Source organism: Lycorma delicatula, chromosome 13 (genome assembly GCF_047948215.1).
Source record: "Lycorma delicatula isolate Av1 chromosome 13, ASM4794821v1, whole genome shotgun sequence".
In the NCBI taxonomy this organism is placed as follows: domain Eukaryota; kingdom Metazoa; phylum Arthropoda; class Insecta; order Hemiptera; family Fulgoridae; genus Lycorma; species Lycorma delicatula.
In genome coordinates, this window is record NC_134467.1 from 2887470 (window position 1) to 2910798 (window position 23329).

At 30.1% G+C, this 23329-nt stretch overlaps 1 protein-coding gene across 1 annotated transcript in view; it reads right to left on the reverse strand.

The window, feature by feature from the left end:
- Positions 1 to 2259: 2259 nt before the first annotated feature.
- The window catches only part of LOC142333704 (m7GpppN-mRNA hydrolase-like), a 60350-nt gene continuing 39280 nt past the window's right edge, over positions 2260 to 23329 (reverse strand). Inside the window, exons 2-8 of the mRNA XM_075381136.1 lie at positions 22132 to 22294; positions 20112 to 20330; positions 14435 to 14700; positions 13915 to 14119; positions 7559 to 7733; positions 5731 to 5933; positions 2260 to 2710 (exon numbers count right to left, since the gene is read on the reverse strand). Coding sequence (XP_075237251.1) covers positions 5782 to 5933; positions 7559 to 7733; positions 13915 to 14119; positions 14435 to 14700; positions 20112 to 20330; positions 22132 to 22294 — 1180 coding nt within the window. The 3' untranslated portion in view covers positions 2260 to 2710; positions 5731 to 5781. The remainder of the gene's footprint in view (positions 2711 to 5730; positions 5934 to 7558; positions 7734 to 13914; positions 14120 to 14434; positions 14701 to 20111; positions 20331 to 22131; positions 22295 to 23329) is intronic.

The window sequence follows — 23329 nt, forward strand, 5'->3', positions numbered from 1 at the left end:
ATCTTTCAGTGAGCTTTCTTATTCCAAGCACTCATTCCATCTATCAGTGAGCTTTCTTATTCCAGTAGTAAAAATTTATTCACTTTGTGTCTGAGCATTCTTGACCGGCTCATTGTTGTCGAACTTATTCGGATCTAAAAACTATTTGAGGGCGTAACAAAAAAAAACAACTAATGAAGCGAGATCAAGATAAAGGCTGTAAGGTGGACATGGCATCCGCTCCCGACCTAATTTTTGAATAGCTTTCTGTTTCTTTTGAGCAGTATGAGGAGGGGTAGGCATTATCAACCAGAAGAATTGCACCTTTTAAGAGAGAACCAGGACATTTTCTTCTTTTTGGAAATTTTATTTAATTTCCTAAAATTTCACAATATTACTTATTATTGTCAAACATACACTGTTTTTATAATTGTAATAAATTAGGCCTTTATAGTTGCATAATATTGTTAGCATCACTTTACTGGCTGATGCACAGGTATTGAATTTTCCTGACTGCAAACACTGACGTTTGGATTCTGGCTCAAAATAATGAATTCAGATTTCATTTCAAACTGGGCCTAGTGAATAAAAATAAGTAATCACTCGTGAGCAATGACTTACCTTGAAAGTGTTCACTTCTGAGTACTGTGCGAGTACTCAAATGTAACTAATGGTGCCTTCATTTGTTTATATTTTATATTGTGATTGACCGAAAGAATAAAGTAATCAATTGTCATGGTACAACATACCAAAACCTTTATCATTTCACTTAGCTGAGTTCAGTTCTTTTGTCGTCATCTGTGAAAAAAACATGGCCAGCAAGGAAGGCAAAAATTAATTAATTCCTTCAGATTGGATGAGTTTCAATGAAATTTTAAAATTATCAAAATTTTATTAAATAAATTTATGTTGCTGCACATAATTGTCGCCATACAGAAACAAAAGGTGCAGACACTCTGATGGAAAAATTTAGTAACAAAATTGGCAAACAAGTTACGCTTTCGCAGTTAAGAAAATATTTGAACAAGATGGAGACTATTGTGAAAATAAAAATCTGACATTCATGCCATAAGCAATTCAGCTGAATGACTGGGAAAAAGCACTGTTTGACTTGTTAAATACAAAGAAAATCCATTATTTTCAAAAGTGCCTGGTGCAATAACAGTTGGCCTAGACAGTAAACCAAGTTGTAAAACCAAATCGGCTTTCAAATCACTCTGAATGAACAGAGAAATAAGTAAACATGAATACCTTAACCCTAGCTTAATAATTATCCAAGTGTTTACTCAAAATTCGAACTGCTGCCTTAACTTTATTCACAAAAATTTAAGCGAAGTCTGGAAAATTTTAAACGTTAGAAGTGTTCACTCACCAGAACAGTAAACACTCAAAGTCTAGTATTACCTTTAATTTTTATTTTCTCCAATTGAAGCGATTACTTCAAATTTGGAAGATAAGACTACTTATTTTTATTCACTAGGCCCATTACAATGCGATCTAAAAACCTTCCACTAAAAACCGCCATTTAAGTTCTGTACAAATGTTAATCCAGGTGTCTGTGATTTTGAATTGACTGCCTCAGAACCCACCTACAACACATTTTGCACTAACTCAGCTTATTATAGATAATGGAACATACAGTGTTGATAATTGCCAGACAAATTTCAGCAATTTCCCAAATATTTATGCGTCTTTTCTTGCAAACAGAATCATTAATGCGATGTGGCAAAACATTAATAAAATTTTTCTACAATGTAAATGGTGACACTTATTTTGACTGATTTAAATGGTTTGATCAACATATAAAAATCTGCTTTTTACCATATTTTTTACATATGATTAATATACACTTTTTACTACATATTTTAACACTGAATGAATTTCGGCTGATTTCACATCTTCAGAAAATAAAAATTGTACCACAACACACTGTTCTATTATAGTATATGTTTCAAGCAGAGCTGACATTTTGATATAAACAGAAGAGGTTTAAATAATCAAAACTCATAGAAAATATGAGTAGCATATTTTCTATGCTAATGGTTTCAGTTTATTCTATTAAATAGTTTTCCACATTTGTCTCTTTAATTGTTGAACAACCCTTGCAAATTGATAATTTAAGTATTAAAAAAAAAAAAAATTAATTTATTATTCTTTTTAAGTAATTTATCTGAAATCTATTTTGAAATAACCCCCTCATAAACAATCAAGAAAAGTAAATCGATAAGCAGGAAATAAATAGGATTAATTACAAAGGAATATAATTTGCAGTTTGTAAACAATACAAATGAAAATTCCACGGAATAAAAATAAAAAATTCTTAAGAAACAAATCGTTATAATTAACAATCATAACAAGTCCAAACTGTTTACAGTAACACAAATCTTATAACTTTTATACGATTGTAACTGTAACAAAATATAAATAAAAAAAAAAATTCATTTATGTTTACATCAAATAACGAATGTAATTCTTTTTGCAACTAACAAAACTCATACTCATATCCCCTTCTTTTCAAAGATGTTTTTTATTACCGTATTACATGCGGTAATAAATATTATAATGTATTACTTTTATTTTAAATATAAATTTGTTACAACCATATTATTTTTAATAGTTTGCTCTTCTATTTTCAATTTGTATCTTACACATTTAAATATGTAAATATTTACTAAATTATTTCTAAACAAAAATTGCACCACTGATTCTGTAGGTCTTCCATCCACACGACCTGATAAAAAAATGAAAGAAATTCTTTACAAAAAAACTAAAACTAAAAAGAAAAATAATAATAATGAAATTACATAAAAATACTTTTTTTAATTCTTTTAAATTTGTCTTTACAATTCGCTACTAAATTAAAATAAATTACAACTTATTAACTTTTAATTTTATATAGTTTACAAAATCAGAATTTAAGAAATAAAAAACTTTTTTTTTAGAAGAGTTTTTAAAGTTTTTTAGTTTTATTATTTTCACAGCTATATCTCTGCAGCAGCATAACTGTAAAAGCAAGTATAGTAATTGATCATAATATTGGGTATAGGTGCTTTTGCAAAATACCAATGTTTCAAAACTCTCTTGTCAATGTCCCACAGAAACTTCAGAGGATGAATATATGTGAGGTGTGGTTCAAAAGCAACAGCCGATTAGTTATAACCCACCGGGTTAGTCTAGTGGTGAAGGTGTCTTCCCAAATCAGCTGATATGGAAGTTGAGAGTTCCAGCGTTCAAGTCCTAGTAAAGACAGTTATTTTTACACGGATTTGAATACTAGATCATGGATACTGGGGTTCATTGGTAGTTCGGTTTCAATTAACCACACATTTCAGGAACGGTCGAACTGAGACTGTACAAGACTACACTTCATTTACAAGCATACATATCATCCTCATTCATCCTCTGAAGTACTATCTGAACGGTAATTATCGGAGGCTAAACAGGAAAAAGAAAGAAGAAAGAAGCTGATTAGTTATAAATAGCGATTGGCAACCTGATTGGTTCGTGCGTGTAGTAGCTGTAATTGGTCTGTTGGGTATGTAACCGTCACATTGCCATCAGTTCATTGTTGTTCGTCACTGTGAGACAGTGTGTTAAAATGAGTGCAGTAATAACAAATACTGCCAATTATGAAGTTCAATCGGCGATTAGATTTCTATAAGCAAGAGGATGTAATGCTGCTGAAATTCACCATCAATTATTGTGAAACAATATGGCTCACCACAATTAGCGAAGGAAAAGTGAGGTGAAGGTGTTGTGATTTTAAGGAAGGCTGTTCAAATGTTCACGACAAACACAGAAGTGACTGGTCTAGAGTTTGGACTGACAATCTCATTGAACGTGTGAATGCAGAAGCGAGAGAAAGCTGTTGCTTTAAGATTAGCAATCTTTCTCTAGAATTTCCAGACATTTCAAAGGCAACGTTGTTAAGAATCGTGACTAACACTCTAGGCTATCGTAAACAATGTGCATGATGGGTGCCAAATATTGACAAGTGCTCACATCAGAGAATGACACCTGAAAGAGCTTTTTTTGACTGTTTTAATCAAGAGGGAGATCAATTTTTCCCACATCATCACTGGTGATGATACATGGATTTCATACATCAAAGCCGAGATGAAAACAACAATCCATGCAGTGGCATCAATCTGGTTCACCCAAACTGAACAAATTCAAACAAGCCCAGTCTTGAAGGAAAGTCATAACAAGCTATATTCTGGGACAAAAGGGAATGCTTTTGATTGATTTCATGGAACCTGGAACATCCATCATATCACAATTCTATTGTGAAACGCTTTCTAAACTGTGTCACACCATTCAAAACTGATGGGAAATGCTGAGATCAGAAATTGTTCTTCTTCATGATAATGCATGCACATCATAATGCATGAACATCATACATGGCTGCATGCTCAACAGAAACAATTAAAAAATTTGGATGGGAAATTTTTGATTATCCTCTTACAGTCCTGATCTTGTGCCCAGTGACTACCATCTCTTCCTACACTTCAAAAACTGGCTTGCGTCTCGATGATTTGAGAAAGTGAAGTGTAGAAAATCCCTGAGTAAAAGTGGCTATAATCCTAGACGGGGAATTTTATGCAGTAGGTTTGAAGAAGTTTGTTTTGCAATATCAAAAGAACGAAATGATGATTGTGTAGAAAAATAAGAAAAAATTAAAAAATTTGAAACCGATATTTAATTTTTCATTTTTCACTGTACTCATTTTGTTACAAATCAGTCCTCACTTTTGAACTGTGCCTCTTACATTGGCCTATATTTTGATTACTCTTACCAGATGGTTAAACATAATTCTTTGAAAATGGCTAAAAAATAATCTGTAAACGGACCTATCCGTAATCTTATATCACCAGACATTCATCTTAATCCTTATTTAAAAAGTGTAATTTTTTAAAATGTACGCTTAATTGAAAATAGTGAGATTTCAAGCATCAGTTAACAAACATAATGAAAAATGGTAGAGGTGAATGCTAAAAAATGGAAAAGAACGTCATCCAGCTTAAAGGATATAGCATTCAACATAGATATGATGCAAAGGAATAATTTTAATTCAGACTGCATCCACTTTTTGAAACATACGGTAAACTTGCATGATAAGAAAACATAAAATAAAAACTATTATAATGTAAATAAACTTAGCGAGAAGAAAATTTGTGAACTAAAGACTTCTAAACCACCAGTTGACTCAACAGAATGAATGATGGTTACCAGTACAGATGGGTTGGAAGCATCTACTACGTACATCTGTTCATGTATTGCATATTTAATAGTTTTTATTATTGTTAATGAAAGTTATAAATTTTTAAAACTGTTAGTACAACTAACCATTATTATTCAGTGCTGATATTAACATTTAATTTGTTTATTAATATTTGCATTGTTTATTTACAAAATCTTCAGTATCATTAAATTTTTCTAATAGTTCTTACTGTCTTTTTAGTATCCATTTTACAATTGTAAATAAGGACCGTATGAGGAAAAAGTAATTCATAACATAGACAGAAACATTATTGGATACTTTGTTGATGAGTAAAAGAGGTGGATTACTTCAACTACTTCAATTACAAGCTGGTAATTCATATTTTTCCATTTTTCCTGCATGTTGTGAAGTAAAGCCAGATGCATTGTAGAGAATTCGGTGTTGATTACAACATTGTGCGATCAAGTCCTGATTCAACGTTAATTTGGTCATGCGGCAATTCATTTAAAATTATTATGAAATTTACTTACATAATGCTTAAGAAATCATCCTTTGATATTCATCTATCTTAAAAATGAAGACTACCAGTCATTAGTTAAAAATGCTTTTAATATGGCCTCTCTATTGAATTTAAAATTAATCCACGATGACGCTACCATAATACTATTCTGTTGAGGTGTTTTGCTTCGTGATGATATATATTGCGATCGTGCTTTATGAGATCCATCAACATCTGCATTAACACAAAAAAAAAATTAAATAAATTTGTTTTCTGGGAAAATCACTTTCTCAGACGATCCTTTACACCTAGTTTGCAAAAGATTTATAATTTTTTAATAAATTTTAAGAAACGGATGATAATGTATTAATTGTACTGTTTGTTTATAAAAGTTAAATATGTATATAAGCGATATTAAACTCGGTCAGCAAATGCTGCTGATTAGCTTTTCTGGCAATAGAATACAATTAAAAATCCAGTTATAAGATATTTCCTTTACACTACTTATAAAAGTTTCCAGCTATCTGTTAATAATTAGCAATGGTTTTCAATTTACTGTACTTTGTTTAAAAGCTGTAACAATGCTGATTGGTTCGCTAGATTCGCTGTAAGCATATTTTTATAGCTTTTGTGTCAAGTGCTGCTCTTATTGTAAGCAGTGTTTTATTATCAGTAATTCATTGATGTTATTAAAAATAGTGTTAAAAATAAGAAAAAGTTAAATGGCAATGAAATAATGTATATTTTTGATGATTTTGACAGCAAGTTCTTCAATAATGAAGGGAACTTTTTGGGATGATGTTAACAATGATTTATCTGTAAGCAATTCATATGGAATGGTTATAAATACAGAAAACAACACTTTGGAAAATAATACTTAGTTCTTTCTGATATTACTGTTAATTATAATAATTTAGATGTACAGATTCAGATTCAGCTATGCCTGATTCAATAGATATCAATCTAGACAAAACAATGTAATATGTATATCAGACAGTGAAATTACCCATGTAACTACAACAAAACTGACAGCTAAAAAATTATGTTTTATTAAAAAAAAAACTACAAAAAGTTTTAAGAAATAATCAAAAATATATTCCAAATAAAAAATTAATAATGTAAACTCAAAAATATAGTAACAGCAGATTTCTTCAAGATTCAAAATAATTTATTTTTTATTAACAACCTACTACAAGCACTCTCTGAGTTTGATTTTTATGTACAGAAGGTGGGTAAAATGTAATGTGCACTGGAACATAATAAGAGAACAAAATGTTGTATAAAATTATAGGTGCTGCCATCTTGTAGTTTCTTTTCTTTACTATTAAAATTCCAATATTCATTGATTCATGCTCTCTCATTATCTGTCAGCCGTTAATATTATGAAGTTGATTAATAATCATCTATGTCAATGTGTGTCAAAGGGATTGAATTTTTAACCATGGAAAAGTGAATTTTGAACAATGGAATACTTATTTTTAAAAGATATTGAAAAACAAAAAATATTGATGTAAAACGGTTTAGGCTGTGGATAAAAATAAGCAAAATGGTGGCTGTTTAATATTTTTCACAGCTAGTTTTAAAAGCAGTCTACTTTTAATTAAGCTGAACCATATCAATTTTACCGTAGTTCTTGTGGGGAATGGCTCATAGAAATTTGCATTTTTGTTTTTGGGCGGGTAATTCTTCATTGTTCAGACTGATGAAAAATATTATTTAGAATGATGATTAAAAAAAATGGAAAAATTATAACTAACATGATAAGATTTTTTTTAACAAACATACGTTAGGATTTTCTTTGTTAATTTTAACTAATACACAAAAGTAATATTATTTTTTCTTTAAATCTTGTAACATACCTTGGTTATTATTATTGCTGCCATTATTGTTGTTGAAATTTAACTTCCGTTTAAAAGGTTGCTTTCTGTCCTTATCATGACGCTGTCTTGTATTACGAGGTGGTGATGATGCGGAAGATGTGTTAGTATTCATATTTTTTAAAGCTTGCATCATTTGAAGTTCTTGTAATTCAGCCTACAACAGAATTATAAAGTAAAAAAAAACAAAACAAAACAAAAACGGTATAATAATGATAGCAAATCACCACCCTTCAAACTCATAAAAAAATAATCATTAAAAAATTTATTATATCAATTTATTAAATGAACTGAATTAATTAAATAATTACTGATTATAATATATAAATAAATAATTATTAATTATAATTCATAATTAATTATAAATATATTAAAAAAAATTAATATCAATATTATTCACTTAATAAATGAATAAAAAAGTGAAGCCAATTTCAAAATATAAAAACTTACTCTAGTTAGAAACTATGCTTTTGTTAGGTACAAAAAACAGCAAACTTCAACAAAGCAAGACAGCACTGATACATATAAAAAAAATTTGATGTGGGCACCACACGACTTCTTTGTACACCTATTAAATTACATATAAACATTTTTTTTTTTAAATGAAAAGTACATATTATTTCATTAATAACTTCTGATTTTATTTCATATTTTTTTAAAATTATTATTGACATATTATTTATCGTAAAAATTTATTTTACAATCAGAGGTTAATTGCTAATTAATCAATACATTTAAACTAAAAAAAAAAAAAAGTTAAAAAAAGGGAGATGAAGTCTGATTCAAACCGATGTGCCTTCCCCTTGTAAGATCCAAATATTTCATAAATTAAAATTTTATTTGGCTATAACTCTGGAACCGATGAAATAAGTGCCACTTATGATGTATCGTTGAAAAGGTCTCAATGAGGGTTTATTACTGCAGTTAAGAAAAAGTTCAAAATCAAAAGTTTTTGGATTTTGGGCTTTTTTGGACATTTTTGGTCAGGTTGATTGCGATCAAAAGGGGAGGTGCATAACTAGTCTTAAATTTTGGATTTAAGACTGTTACAACAGTCTTAAATCCAAAATTTCAACATCCTACAGGTAATCGTTTTTAAGTTATGCGAGGTACGTACAGATGTCACGCTGAAACTAGTCAAAATGGATTCAGGGATGGTCAAAATGGATATTTTCGTTTAAATCTGAAAACCAAAATTTTTCAAGATTACAATTATTTCTTGTACTTCATACAAGGAAGTAAACACATAAAAAAAATTAATGTCGTCAATAATTGTGTACACAAATATAACAGACATTTTTTTCTTTAGTTAGCATTCAGTCCACTGTTGTAGAATAAAATTATTACGTATCCATATTCCTGAGAACCTTATACTGATGCTAAGTAGTAGTCATCTCAAGTTCTTTCTTTATGCTTCTGGTAGAAATCTATGCAATATCCATACATAAACATATGGATTTTACTGCAATTTTTTTATTTTCAGTAAAAAGATGAAAGTTTTAAGCTCTAATAAATTAATAAATATTAAAATTAATATGAATAAGTAATTTAAAATAGATCTAAGACTGCATCATCGGTAAATTATACAGTGTGTCATAAAGGTCAGCACACTTACCTTCCAATGTGGGAGATAAATAATTTGAGGTCAAAGCAAATCAATTACATTCTAACACTAACAGTTCTTTAATACTAAATCCAAACCATAATTTTATAATCAAGTTTTAATTAAAATGTCATTGCTTTGTTATCCATCATATAACAAGCATAATGGATACAAACCATGTATCCAGCAGCCTGTAGACCCCAATATATTTCAATTGCACTAGATATCTGATAAACACTTGATCGATTAATGTTTATATAAACAAAAACTTTAATAAATCTAGAAACAGAACAACCTGGCAAAATGACTTTTTGTTTTCATATTTAATTTATAACAATTTTATGAATTTAAAAAAAAATTCTTTTTAAAAATAAATATGGACTCCCCTAAAAAAGGTTTTTTACATGTAAAAAGAAAACACAAAATTGAGGAAAGCATTTCAACAGCTAGAGTAGCTTCTTACAATGCCAGTGGCGTTCAATAAGAAAACCAAGTATTTCTCTTGGCATCTCAAAAAAATTAACATTTATGAAATCTTCCAACAGATCTTATTCCATATAAAACGGAAATTATCTCAGAGTAGAGTTCCTGGGGTTATACTGTTAGAAGGAATTTTTGTAAACAATTTCATTTAATTATGAACCAAATAAATTTAATGTCAGTTATAACAATGCTAACAGCAGATAAAGGGGAGAAGATACAGTCAACAAAAAAATTTTCATGTTTGGACTGATGAAAATTTTATATTAAATTAGCGAGTAACTGCTACACAGCACGAGTGTCAGTTCAGTATGGCATTCACTTCAATGAATCTCAAACTTGTATTCATTCAAAGACCACAATTACTATTGTAATTGAGTTACTGTAACACTTTTCAACAACAGTTACAGTAATGTTATATAAAAAAGATGTGTGCTTTTTTAGAATCAACGTTTGGTCATCATAAAATTGATCACAATACATTTGATTACCATTATGTATAAGGTGTGATCAAAAAGTACAATTTATACTTGTAGCGTGGCAGGGGGACCATCACTTTACTCGTATCGGTTGATATGATTCCCTGTTTTGTTGCTTAGCAGCCGTGAAAGTAAAACATGTGAGTAGCGCTTCTATTTGCTATTCAGAATGATTGAACGGGTTGAGCAGAGATCTGCATAACATTTTGTCAGAAACTTGATGACATGCAAATAGAGAAAATAGGGGAAATTCAAACAGCTTTTCGTCATCAAGCTACAGGTGTTCCAAAAATTAAAGAGTGGTATCACCATTTCTAAGATGCCCAAACATCTATCTAAAGTAACAAATGCTCTGGCAGTCCTTGCAACAGGAAAATCTCAAAAAATCACGCAAGTTTGACAGATGATGATAACTGATTGTGACGTAACAATCAAGAGAGCTTGAAAATGAAGAAAAATGTCATTTGGCTCAGCACAATCGATTTTAATGGAAGATCTTGGGTTACGACAGACACAGCAGTAAAATTTTTCCCAAAACTTCTCATTCATGAACAAAAGGAAAACTGTTGATCAAGACATGCTGAAATGAGCTAATAGCGATCTTGATTTTACAAAAAAAATAACTGTAGATGAAATGTGGGTTATGGGTATGACTAAGACAAAGGCACAGTCATCCTGCTGGAAAACTCCATTCTCCAAGGCAAAAGAAAACCAGAGAATCATGAAGCAATATGAAGGTCTCGCTAACAGTCTTTTTTGATTATGAAAGTATGGTGCATCACATGTATGCACCTCATGGACTAACTGTCAACATAACTACATAACCGATGCATCACAACTTATCCTTGGCAAAATACAGGATCGAACAACTTCAGTAGGCTCTTTACTCACCATGGCTCCCTGTGATTTTTGGCTGTTTCCTTAGCTTAACCCTAGATGAATCAAGAGGTGGGTCAAAAACTGTCCACAGTATAGAAAAATATTGTGCTAATAAACACCGTACAATATAAAGGTCTGAAAAAATTAATTTGTGTCAATAAAAGTAAATTTTATGTTCTCTTTAACTCCCCCTTGGTCCAACAAACTATTCGTCCCATTACTTTTAAAGGAAAATATTTGTAAAAACGATTATTTTCCTTGTAACAGTTTTATTCTTAAAACAGTTTTTAGTCCTTGTAAAGTTTTATTCAGTTTTTTTTCTAAATGAGAAAATATTATTTTGTTACGGTAAGTTGGCTTGTCTGCTTGTAATCAATTACCTGTGTGTGTATATATATTCGTTCAATGTGTTATAGTAGATGATACTTTCTGTACAGTGCTAATTTTATTATTCAAGTTTTTGTGCGGAAATTGTTTTATTTTTTTTTATAATGAGTAAATATATTTCTACTCATGATATAGAAAGAATATTGGATATAAAAAGACTATCAATATAGAAAGAATAAGAACATTCATAAGATGACAATTGATTAAGATGAGATGTGCAATTCAAGTGAAACAGAAAACTTTCCTTATGACATCGATGAAGGTTTAGGAGATCTAATCTTGAAGATGAACAAGAATTATATTCAGTTCCTGAAAATAACAAAGTGAAATATATAACGAAATACGGTAATGAAATTTGAGAATATTTAGCTTATAAGATTAGGGATACTCATAGAACCATAGCAAATATATTTTGTAGAAAACCAAGTTTGAAGGATACTGAAAGAAGTAACTAGTACTTATGAATCATTTAGAAAATTTTTCCAGAAAATGCATTGTTACTCATTGTGAAACATTCAAATGAAGAGGGGTCAATCATTTGAAGTAACCCATGGGTGGTTGCTTGACCAATTCAAATAAAATTGAAACTTATCCACTATTCCTTACATGTCTCAGGACCTTAAAACTATTTATTTATTTTTTTTAAATTTTATTTTCAGTTTACCCAAGGCTGCCATTTTTGTTGCGGTGCGCACACCACCTATTTTTGTGATTGTAAGGCTTTATGGAAAAAATTATAACTAAAAAACTATTGCTCCTGGAAGGATGAAACAAAAATCAATTTAATTATTTTTTTCAAGGTAAAAGATTAATTCAGTGGTTTATTTACCTATCTCTCTTCTTTCTATAAGAAAATTACCACTAAAGTTGAACATGAAAAACGGTGAAATTTCACTTTTTGTGATAATCACCAACCATTGGCCCACAGGGTAAAAAAAATGGGGGTTTGAAAACAAAAAAATATACCTCCCTTAACAGGGACAGTATCGAATCGGTTTAAAGTGGTCATTACTCTTCTAAACATTACCTAAAACTTGTGTCGTTAACAATTTTTGATATGACCAATCCTTACAGCAAGGGATGACCAAAATGTCGCTGAAATTGTAAAAGATGAGGCTTATCATATGCTAAACGTGTGAAACTTTTATTCATATGCAACCATTGTTGTATTGAGTAAATTTGAGGTTTTTAACTTTAAGGTGGAAATATTTTTTATCCCCTACTTAGCACTGGTGAAATCTACCTTCATCTTCTGGTGTGCTGAAAAGGATTTTTTTTGTGATTTTGCTGGTCTCCATGGCGCGAGTGGTAGCATCTTGGCCTTTCATGCGGAGTCCTGGGTTCAAATCCCGGTCAGGCATGGCATTTTCACACACGCTATAAATCATTCATCTCATTCTCTGAAGCAATACGTGGTCCCGGAGGTTAAAAAATGTGATTTTTAAAAAAAAAGCTTTTCAATAATGTCTTTTACCTTTTCAATAATCTTTTAATAACAATTATTTTCACATTTTGGATAAACAAAAAATTTTTATTTTAAAAATCAACAGGTTCAATAATGGATTCTAGGTAAAATAGTAAACCTCATCCTTTAGAACCTGTTTTCAAAAACGTTTCAGGTAATAGCATTATAAAATTTAAAGTTGTTAGGTAATGTAAAACGACAATTTGGCCAAAACCAAATTCAATGAACCAGTTCTTGTTGATCTACAGAGTAAAGATGAAGGATGGTATTTCATGCATTTTGTTATCATTTAGGGACCAAGTCTTCATGGTTTTTTTTTTAATAAAAAACACCAGACTTGTATAGCTTTCTCATTACCACTGCAATATAATACCAGATATTTATTCTGTTTTCCTAATATAAAACAGATTAAAAATATATATGAATGAAGGATAGTCAGAAAATAATGGATTTAAATTAAATATCTAGTTTGGTAACTATGCAAGTGTTCTGGCTACTTAGTAATAAAAAAAAAAAAAAAAAAAAATTTAAAAAAGTGATTTTAATTCAACTTCTTTAGAGAAGTTTGAATAACACAAAATATCATCAGAAAGTATCTTTTTACTATTGAAGGAGAATTAAACTGTATGAAAATTCCTTTGAGTAAAATTTTTATGATGCAGGAACCATAACTTCCTTATCTCGTTGTTCCTGTGACCGAATGTCATCTATATTAAATGACATCAATACAACATATATAAAAATCATTGTAACAAATTACATCCAAATCAGTCCATATGGTTTGGAGATATCAAGCAACAAACATATGGACATATATACATCCTTTTGAACTTTTTCAATGCTGAAATATTTTTCTGGTTAGAGGGGATCATGAAACGTTAAGGTCCGGAAGAAACCTAGACATACAAAATTTTACCCGATCATAATATATATATCCTTTCCCTTGTATAGTATAGCGTATAGCTACAAATTATAAAGGACAAATATAAGGTACAAAATACACCTATATAGCGTGGAAAGTAATACAATAATAAAACAGACTAACCTGCATTGAATTTGAAAATTGTTGTTGTTTTCTTGATTTGCTATTAGACATTCCAAAATTTACATTGCTATTAAATGATGATAAATTACTTGAACTTGATTCAATGTCACCCATTGACTTATGTCGTTGTCTACGAAATGGACCAGGATTATTCTGACTCTGGGTAGTTTTTGACACTTTATCAGATACCCAACGCTTCAATCTCCTGTTAAAAAAAAATAATACAACTTTTTTATTTAAAATTATATTTATCAAATATAAGTATATAGAACAAAAAAAGGAGTTCAGAAAATTATGTAAACATTCATATTAAATTTTTAATATTATTTGAATTAACAAACTGGTTTGATGTGCTTCAACATTATTTTCTATTCTAAGCCAATATCTCATCTTCTTACATCCTGTATCTTCAATTATATATTTAACATATTTTACAAGAAACCTTTGATTAATCTTTATTCAACACTTATGAATCTAATGTAAAGGATAACAAAATTATGAAATTTAAATTAATACTTACTTCATGAACGGCACAACCATAAAGAATGAATTAGGACTGACACCAATTTTTAATTTAGGTGTCATATCTTTTTTAGTACTTGGTAAATCTGATAAAAGAAACCATTCAACTGCTTTAATTTCATTTCTAGTCTGCGGTTGAAATTTAGTATCAATAGATATACCGGTAACTATGTATAACCTGATCAATTGATCATTGACATTTGATTCAATATAATCATTGGCATTAATCATTTTACTTATATCAAAACCAGTCTCTTCTAAAACCTGTAAAGAGTACGGAACTTAAATAATTTATATAATAACAATAATAAAAAAAAACAGTAGTTTATAGTTAAAAAAAAATCACTATGAAGCTCCTTTTAGAATATATTTGAAACGTAGTGGTACCGCTGCAAAGTTTTGTGCTTCCATATTTTGGGGTGTTAATTTTATAACAATAAATCACAACATCTCAAAATTTTTTGACAGAACTAAAAAATTCAGTATCTGATAGAGTGAAAAATGTATGGCAGACAGTAATAAAAACTGCTTTGTCTTATGACTCTATCCAAAAATTATTGCTTGTAATGCTCCAAGAAATTATGATGTCATGTTACTTCTAAACAGGTGTTAATTGTTTGGAAATTAACTTAAAGGTGCTGTATACAAAAATCACAAGTGAGGATGCCTAGACAAGACATACGATAAACAGGCTTGGCTCGTTAAAATAAGTCAAATCTCAGCAGAGATACAGATTTATACTAGATAATGATATTAACTGAAGGTTGTTTTTTTATGTACAGCCATTAAAGAAATAACCACAAATCCTTGCAGAAACTGGAAAATAAACATTCACTCAGCAAAATAAAAATAAAAAACAAATTTTGACATATAATATAAAATTTCTTTACATTATGGCCCTTAACAGAGATGAAACAGACAACTAAAACTCAAAGCCGACATCAAAGTTAAACAAGATGAGATCACTGAAAATGGGAAAATGTAACCAAAAGTTTTCCACAAAAAATGTCACCTTTACTGTTACAGACAATACAAAATACAATAGATGAGGATGTAATGCATGCTGGAACATAACAGAATAAAATGCTGCACAAAGCAAAAGGTACGGCCACATCTCATTTCCCTACTACTAATACTTTAAAACTCATTGATCCATGCCCTCTCATTCTTTTTCAGTCACTATCAACATTGAGTTGAGTACACCTGCTACATCAACGTGTCTAAAACTAGATGCAGTAATTTAATTTTTAACAGCGGAAAAAGTGAGCACTAATGACATTTATCATAATCTAAAAGCCATTCAAATAATGTAAGAAAAGTACTGTGAATAGTAGGCAATACAATTTTATGCATCAGAGGCCGGTAATGGATATTGGAGGATGAACCTTGCAATGATTGATGGTTTTAGTGACTGATGAGTAGCATCAAAATAATGACTAGAACACATTTTTACGTAAGCAGATTACTGTAAAATCTGTTAGCTATTGGTGCCATGAAAACCCACACAAAGTTGACATTTTAATCTATTTCATATCCTCCATATTCACCAGATTTGACACCCTTCAATTTTTACTTTTTCCAGAATTAAAGAGGGATATTAAGGGTATTAACTTCACACAGATGATGAATTGAAGAATGCAGTCAGGTCACGGATCAAGAAAAGACCTCTAGCTTTCTTCAATGATGATATGAGAAAACCGGTTAATTTTTGGGAGAAATTTATAGTAGTTAATAGTGGAAAAATCTAATTTTGCAGAAAATAAAATGGATTTTTATGACATATTTTTATTAATTAAATATGACAATCTCTTTTGATCTGTGAATTATGAGTGACTGTGCATTACATCTCACTAATATTATTATTACATGATCATCTCGGCAACAATTCCTTAGAAATTAGGATGTCACTAGATGGCAACAGTACATTAATAGAAAACAATTTTAAACTGAGAGGCTCAATAATATGCTGTAACAAGTTACTTTCTCTCTGATTACTACAAAACCACTAAAGAACAGATTCACGCTTTCCTAGAAAACATCCTACCCATCCTCAGTACTGTGCAGCAGTTGAAAGAGTCAAAGTGAACTATAAACTGTTGATTTAAATCCCCCAAAGGGTTATGTAATTGGTTATACAATAATCTTAACGGATGAGTCACCAATTTTGTTTTTCATTATTTGATACTGAATTAGTGCTAATACAGTGACCACTCATCATCTTCAAGTGATGTTTAAAAGCTCCTGAAACATGAGTGGTCTCAAAATATTACGTACAATCATAACTTTCATGAAACTTAATTGAAGAATATTTGTAATGAAGTTGATATGCACTTATATGGTAATACAGTATTTTTTTTTTTAATAGTGAGCAGTTACAATTTGTAAATATTATTAATGTTGTTTGTAAATGTGGACTATTGTATTTTGAAATGTCTATAATATTTAGTCAAAAGATTTCTTTAGCATTTTATAATGTTGTATACTGTTACTATTTTACATCATTTTTATAATCAACATAATTATTAAACTTTTTTTTCAAGTAATTATCGGTATATGTTTTTTAAAAAGTTAATGACAGAAAAAACACATTTATTTAAATTCAAAACAGATGATTTAGGAAAAATTCTGAGGTAAGACAACTAAGCATTAGTAAATAAAATAGTCGCAAAATATAAATGATCTTATTCAACAAATTTTTACTTAAAGTAATATTATAAAAAATAAGGACGAGTCTTTGAAAATGTATAAAGTGAAACATTGATTCTACTGAAGAAAATTAGAACTAATAAAATTCTTGAACTAAAAGTTAAAAAAAGGTCAATTGAATGCACATTAATTATCAAATGCGATCAACTTAATATGTTAATTACAAGGAGTGTTCAAAAAGTAACAAAAAGTTTTATTTTTTGGAAAGAATTTTATTTATTTGTCTACATTAATGTTATCCCATTCAAAATAGTCCCCATTAGATATTATAGACTTATGCCAGCAGTTTTTCCAATCCCCAAAACACCTCTGGAACACGATCTTTGGAATAGTGTTTAGCTTTTTCAGCTATTCATTTTTAATCTCATCTATGCATGTAAAACAATGGCCCTTTAAGGTTCTCTTTATTTTTGGGAATAGAAAAAAGTCACACGGAGCCATGTCTGGCAAATATGGCAGCTGGAGTATCATTACAGTGTTGTTTTTAGCTAAAAATTGACAAACAAGCCATGAAGTGTGAGCAGGCACATTATCGTGGTGCAAAAGCCATGAATTGTTTCGCCACAAATCAGAGCGTTTTTTTTGGATTGCTTCACGCAAATGGCGTTGAACTTATAGGTAATACTACTTATTGATCGTTTGATCTCGTGGCAAGAACTCATGATGCACTATGCCATTAAAGTTGAAGAACATGGTGAGCATAACCTTCACATTCAACTGTACTTGTCGAGCTTTTTGTCTTGGTGACCCAGAATGCCTCCACTGGGATGATTGAGCCTTAGTTTCGAAACCCATGTTTCAGTAGTTCTGCATCATTGTTGACTTCTTTTAGCGACTCCTGAGCAACTTCCATTCGCCGCTGATTTTGTTTGAAATTCAATAATTTTGGAACAAATTTTGCCGTCAAATGTTTCATACCTAAAACATCTGAAAAAATTTCACGGCATGAGCCAATTGATATTCCAACATCATCAGCGACTTCTCTGATTGTGATTCGGTCATAATCACTTCATAATCATTCATAATCACTTCTTTTACTTTTTCCATGTTTTCATCAGTTGTTGTGTTGGGGTGTCCAGGGTGCTCATCAACTCCAATGTCTTCACAACCTTCTTTGAAAGGGCTTATGTCACTTGTAAACCTTTGCTTTACTCACAGAAGACTCACCAAAAGCAATATTTAACATTTTTAAAGCACTGCTACACTTTATTCCATTCTTATAGCAAAATTTAATACAAATTCTCTGATCCATATTTATACAAATAAAAAATCGCCTATCGCACCAAAACATGTGTTATCTTTTTGACAGCTGACAACAGACTAAACATCCAATATGGCTAAAAATGTACAGATACTTTTCAGACATGCTTATCAAAACAACAACGAAAAAATCCTGAGAATTGGACTAATACAACCCACAAAATTTCAAAATTCTCGTTACTTTTTGAACACACCTTGTACAATACAAATAGAATATAATACGAGTAACAGAATGATTAGTCATCAAGCTGGACTGATCTGCTAGTTTTCAATACTTGTTTCGATTCTGTTGAGCGTAGAAATGCATCTGTACAAATTTTATATTTTAGTTGACCACATAAAAAATGAACAAGGTACAGTCATATTTTTGCAAGTATAGAATCTTATGTAATTCTTGAGTGCATACTCAAAAACATGATATGGTTTTGCATTTAAATAAAATATCGTTAGATGTATCCCAAAGAGAGCTGTCAGGGATTCATAAAGATACATTCCTAAAGAACGATTATTCTTTTGTACACTGCATTCTGTATTTACTATTGTGCAATGGTCTTATCTATCAAATACTGTGAATAAGAGTTAGAAATAAATTACTGTATCATAGCAGTTGGGTCCAATTATACACAAGAAATGTGTGCCAACAATCAATTAGTGATCTGACAGACCCAGTTCAGCTGTGGAAATCGGAAAAATATCATTTCCAGGTCCTACTGCAGTTATGGGTTTTGGAACAAAAGAATATTTCCTTTTACAAGAGCCTAGTCTGAGTTTTGCTGCCTGCTATTGAGCAAAGAATAAGATCAGGCTTTACAATAATTCCTGATGAATGGCTACCAACAAGGGTATTCAAAATTTACCAGGACAATATATTTTTCTCACCTTAACCAGGTGCACGATTTCATTGACTCCCAAATATAGGAGCTCACATGCGATCGATTGAAAGCACAGAGGTTGGCTGAGCAACAAATTAAAGTGAAGCATGGCACCAAATGAGGAATGTGGCACCGACATCACAAACATCATAATTTGTCTGAACAGATTCTAAGAGACAAAGACTTGTTTTAAGGCTGTTTCAGATCGCACAGCTATGTACTAACAGAATATAGAGCCACATAGAATCCAATCATTCAATTAAAATACTGTAATTTGATTTCACCTAATAAGTACACTGACAAAGGAGGATCTTCCTGTCGTCAAATCTGCAACAACTTGCTTGTTAAGATGCTAAGGACATGATAAGTATACGACCGCTCTCCAGGTATAATCAAATCAATATACCAAGTATCTACTATGTAATATGTTCTCATCTCATTTTTGACAGCCTTCATGGAGATTGCATAAGAACCCTAAAAATATAATTACAAAAACATGTGACACAGTATTTTTATAAAAGAATGTTTGTTAGAGAGTACAGACTCCAGAAAGCCTGCTGGAAATGAATTATATGTTACTTTTTTACCTTTATACATTAAAAAATTTGCACATTCTTTTTTCTAAAACTGATCCTTTCACTTTTTAATAATTTATCCATTTTGTCAATTCATCAATCACTCTTGCTCAGTGTCAATAAAATATAAACAATTAGATTAGGTTAGGTTTTAATACACATGTTAAATATTAATACTATATCCTAAAAATTGGATTACGGTCTAACCACAACATAAATTTTGATCATAAAGAAAAATTGTACAATAAAAATAAATACATACTTCTCGAACAGCACATTTTGTAGGATCTTCTTCTTTATTAACTTTTCCTTTTGGAAAACCCCATGATGTTCGCGCCCAATAACTCTGAACTAATAAAACATGTGTTAGCTCTTCATTTAACAAAATAGCACCGAATGTTGGTACATTTTGTTTATAATCACGCCATTGTTCCAATACACCATCAATTGAATTGGCAAACTGTCTTAGGTATGGTATATGCTAAAAAAATAAAATATATAATAAAAAGATATATATATGTATGTATGTATGTGTGTGTATATAGACAGTGAGAGAGGGGGGAGAGATACAATATACTCTCTTTAGTATCTAGAAAAAAAGAAAGTATCTAGATAACTAGGAAAAAACAGAGGTGAGTTGAAAAATCCTGGAATGAATTCCATGTATATTTAAATAAAAAACATCAACTTTTTTAAATCTGCATCAAAAAAATTTTAAAACCTGATCATAACAATTAAAGAAAAATTATAACTGAAAAACTGATAAAGTTATTGATAATGGTCAAAAGAATTCATTTATAGGAACTTCAATGTTAACAAGATTTTAATCAATAAAAATTTGAGAAAATTAAAAATAAATTATTTTACAAGAAAACTGCTATAAAAAAAAATGTTATTCGGACTTAAAAATAATCTTATTTTGATTTATTACAAATAAAAATTTGTTCTTAAATCCAGTTTGTATAATGAAATACAATTTACAATTCACATATATGAATCAAGTTCAACAGATGTGGATAACAAAAATCAATTGGATATTAGTATGAATGAACAGAATTTCTTATAATAATGCTAAAAACAATATTCTGTTCTGTAGATGTATAATAGTAAAATAAACACCTCATTAAAACTTGTTTAAAGGAGTGAAATAAAATTGAGAAGTTACTGATGATACATTCAGTAACTTTAGTCTGATATTCAAATGTCAGACTAAATCTTGAGAAGCACGGTTTGTAAAAATCAATTATACTTCATTATAAATGCAAAACTGTCCCGTAGCATTAAAGTATAAAACATTGTTATATTTACAAAATACATTTATATAAAATAAATACAAATATTACAGTACTAAATTATTTTTTTTAAATATAAAAAATAAAGAAAAGCGTTCCAGCTGATAAAAAAGATCAAATTTTTCCATCAAATATTTAAAACCAGAAATAAATTACCAAATAAAAACTGAATCTTTCAAAATGCTTGTTATATTATAACAAAAGAAATAATAACGGCTTTGTCCAACCATACTCAGTAATACCCCATGATGGAAAACACTGCAGATTTGCAAGCGTAGCAAGTGGGAAGGATCCATTTCAGTCCCAGATCTTTGGCCATAACACCAAATATGTTTTTTAACATGAATTCAATCTTTTATAGAGGCATTTCTTTAAGAGGAAGAAAATATGAATCAAAAGAATTTGGCAGCCTATTATAATATGCACAGTTCTTGATCAATGTAATCAATTATTTTCACGTGTATGCACATTCATCATAACACATCTTTAAAATTATCTGCAGATCACGCATTATGACTTTGTTACATTTTCCATTATTGGTAACACTGTTGATGTGCTGGATTTGACAAACATGAAAAGCAAATTAAATGTGGCGGTTGATCCTAACCTAATTGTAAATAAAAGAATTATAATTTAATGTTTAAAAAACTTTGATACTTTGTTTATATCACCAGTCACCTACCACAAAAATTATGTATAGAATTACAAGGAAATAACTACACGGCGTGAACGGTTTCCTGCTATTTCTTTTTTATTGACCCAAATGTATTTTAGTAAATTACCATGCTAAGCTCAGACATTCAGGTGATATTCAGCCTGTAAGCAACACTTTTACTCTGATTATCACAAGGACTAGGTATATAATAAACATCATTACTTTCGGCGAAATCAAATGTTTCATAGCCAAAGAAAGATATATGCACTGTAAAGCGACAAATCAATGTAATTCTCGCAAAATAACAAACTCAACTCAGTAGCAAAAATAATTACCTGAAATATATGTGTAGTAAATTCTTTCATACCGCACGGTTTCAATTTTCCATTTTCTTCAGTACAATAAAAATCTAAATAGAACCAATGGGCAAGTTCAACTTGAAAACATATTCTAATTAAGTCTTTTCTCTCTTCTTGAGGAACATTTATTATAAAACGACTGCAAACAAATAAATTAAAAATAAGCATCATATTAAAAAACCATTACTAGTAGGTACATTAATCTGAAAATTCATTCTTCAAAACAATGTCATGACAAAATCATTTATTATTAGTAAATTACATACAAGGAAAAACAAACTGACCTGACATTATCTGATGTGCTACTACATACATAAAAATGTATTAGACAATCTGAAAAAAATTGTTGTTGTATCACATAAACATTATTAGGGACAGTAGATGGTACACTTAAGTGATTCATAATCAAAGATTCTACAGGTAACAGTCATCACACAATTTCATATATAGTTTCTACACGAAACCAAATCTTCCAGTAAGATAGCCTCATGCAATAATAACATATAAATGAAATATTCTGAAAGATTCTTTTAAAATTTTGAAGTCCTTCAATGGCTAGGCAAATCACCAGATGCTAATCCAATCAAAGATCTTTCAGCAACTCTCACAACAGAATGGCAAAGATGAACTGTACTACTAAACAAATCTTAGTGAATCAGCAACACAGTACAATATGATCAAGAATTTGAAGTACACCTGTTGAATCTGCACCAAAACATGGATATGAACTAAAAAAGGTATATTAGAGATCAGAATTTACAAATCATACAAGTAAACATTAATCAAATTAAAAAAAAAAGAAAAAGGAAATTAAAGAAGGTTTAATTTAATTTAGAACAAATGTGTTCAGATTATTTTGACAAAAAACAGCATGAATAAGATAAAGAAACCTAACTGCTATATACTGATAAACTATATGTCAGATTTTATGAAAGAAATGAAATTCTATATTCACATTAGCAAAATTTATATATTTACCATATTTTTACAAAAGATATTCAAAGTTTCATACTGACAATGTAAGTTATCAGTATTGACAACTTCTTGTTGAATGCTCGCCTTCAGTTTACTGGTAGTTGGGGATTTGATTCATGAACTCTACTTCAATAGCCCCAAAGGGTCAATCCATTCCAAGTAATCCAGCACTGGTTGCCACACCAACTTGAAAAAAATT